This window comes from Clupea harengus, chromosome 12 (assembly GCF_900700415.2).
Source record: "Clupea harengus chromosome 12, Ch_v2.0.2, whole genome shotgun sequence".
Taxonomy (NCBI): Eukaryota; Metazoa; Chordata; class Actinopteri; order Clupeiformes; family Clupeidae; genus Clupea; species Clupea harengus.
This window is the reverse complement of record NC_045163.1, coordinates 9,528,440-9,530,939: the sequence shown is the minus strand read 5'-3', so window position 1 is coordinate 9,530,939 and position 2,500 is coordinate 9,528,440. Positions and strand designations below refer to the sequence as shown.

The following is a 2,500-nucleotide window of genomic DNA, read 5'->3' as shown; positions in this document are numbered from 1 at the left end:
ACCTTGGTGGCCTACAGTTTAAATTTTAAGATTTGATTGCCATTACTATTGATCTATTGCATGACAAAAAGACAATAGAACATTTTTGTTGACTTTGAATGTACTTCCTAAATGCTAAAGTGACTGCAGTCTATGACAGTATTACTCTATGTATGACTTTTTCCACTTTTAGTATTATTTTTATATAAAAGCAGAGAATTTATATCCTGTATCCTGATGCATGTGCAGTATCTGGCTGTAGAACTGTGACTTATTGTATATGGAACAAGTATTGTAATAAAAAGCATATTATCTTTAAATTTGCTGTTGAATTGTCTGATTGAGAAGTCCTGTAATTAACTAAATACTAATACGAGAACGGTGAGGATATTTGATATTTTGGCTTTTCCACCAATTTACTCATGAGTAGAAGTCACTCAGTGTGTCCCTATGTCCTCTGTGGGCTATGGACTACTTCCTATCTCTCTGTACAGTCTTAATTGTACATGTTACATACTTGTTCACATATACAGCACATACTTCATGGTTGCCCGGTCTCCACAGAGCAGCCACGAGTATGATAAGTCACTTTAGGCTATAACAATCCAGAAACCCAGTTTTTATTGAGGAAATGTTATAATGCCTTATAATCAAGCAGAAATTAGAAACGACATTCACCCTTACACTGTCTTCTGACTGAAAGCATCCCACAGGGGGCGCTGTGGCCATCACTGTTTGTTCCCTCCTTTTCCTCAGTCACTAAGTTTCTATATTCTTTAAAGCCACTGAAGCAGATGGCTTCGCCCCAAAGCCCTTTACAGCAGAGGGACCAGTAGGTTTGCTTCACGGGAAATAAGACCAGTATTTCTGTGCTGATATTTCTGGCACCGTGCGACAGCGGTTGAGCTGTGTGGTGACCCACTGACCCAGAAACAGAAGCATGGAGTCCACTGGCGGCACCAGCCTGGCCCTGGGGTGGTGTGTAACTTTTGTTTCAGACAGGCCTGAAAAGGATGCTGTATAACAACAGGGGTATTCAAAATAGAAACCTTACTTTAGAAACCTTGCCTGACTACACAAAAGAGCCTAACTTTATTTGTGAGCTCGCGAATAAAGTGTCATTTTCAATCCTTTGTTTAATTATTCTTGGTAGAACCTTTTTGAGGTTTCGTTTTTTTTGCTGTCGGCTTTGTTGTCATGTCAGCCTTTTAGCTCAAAGAACAATTTTTGTTGACAGAAGGAACTTTGTACAGAAAAAGTTCAAAGCAGAATCGCTAGCCTTTTATTTTTGATGGTGTATGCTGTGTGATCCTCTAGGGAATGGAATCCACATGGATTATTGGTGGGGTTGGAGCGTTCTCTCAAACATTTCGAATTATGTGATGAAGCCCCGAAGTCACCAGGCATTGTGTGTGTAGCTTCAGAAACACAGCTCGGGGTCAGCGCTGTGTGTTCATGGAGGCCCTGCAGTCTTCGATGGCGCACACACACACACAAACACAAACTCATATAGCCAAACAAACACATGTACATTTTAATACATATACATACACACAAACACACACACACACACACACATACAAACACATTCACACAATACTCAGAGTATATGAGTACAAACTCAACACATGCACATTTTAACTCATACATGCACACACACACACACCACACACACTAGCCATCCTGAGCAGCTCTGAGGGAGCTTCATTAACTATGTGTGTGTGTGTGTGTGTGTGTGTGTGTGTGTGTGTGTGTGTGTGTGTGTGTGTGTGTGTGTGTGTGTTGAGGCAGAAGGTGGCGTGTCTTATAAGCGTGGCTCGCTGGCTGAGTCTCTGTCATGGCAGATCTGCATTTGGGGGGCCCTTAATTAGCCTAAGTGAACAGAGATGGAGGAAGCAGAGTTTAGTGGAAGGCCAAGAAGAGAGCCAAGGGGAGAGCGATAATGCTCTAATGCTCACTGACGGTTTGAATTTCTATGCCAAGATTCGCTGCTCTGAACGAAACCCTTGTAAAGACGGAACATTACAGCTACAGGGGGACATGAATGCGCAAATAGTCCTTCTTTTACGAGACATGGATAGATTAGAGTGCTTAATACCTCCATCAGTCTCAGTGGGAATCAGGATAAGTTGGCGCTTAGAGTGTATAGGTCCACAGATCGTTATCAGTGGAATTGCTGTTGCATTGCACTTCTAAGACATGCCAGTGGTATTTATCAAAATGTCTTCAGAGATGCAGCTGAATGCTTGTACCCGTGAAGACCACACACACACACACACACACACACACACACACACACACACACACACACACAATTACACACACACACACTAATACACACTAACTGTGTATTACTAAATCACATGTCTTGCCTAAGGTCATTAAGCTTTCATATGTGGCCGAGTAGCAGAATGTGAGATTTCTAAATATACATCTTTCCCTGGTGAATGTGTTGAAGGGCTCTGAACTTCATTCTCCTGAAGTCAACAGATTTTTCTCATTTGTTTTTTTATCCACAGAT

General features: G+C 41.7%; 1 protein-coding gene across 3 annotated transcripts in view; it reads left to right on the top strand.

Moving 5' to 3' along the window:
- The window catches only part of rgs3a (regulator of G protein signaling 3a), a 175,528-nt gene that overhangs the window by 31,787 nt on the left and 141,241 nt on the right, over positions 1–2,500 (top strand). For all 3 annotated transcript variants that reach the window (XM_031577439.1, XM_031577437.2, XM_031577438.2), the window contains one exon: positions 2,499–2,500. This exon is cut by the window's right edge and continues 38 nt beyond it. In XM_031577439.1, coding sequence (XP_031433299.1) covers positions 2,499–2,500 — 2 coding nt within the window. The remainder of the gene's footprint in view (positions 1–2,498) is intronic.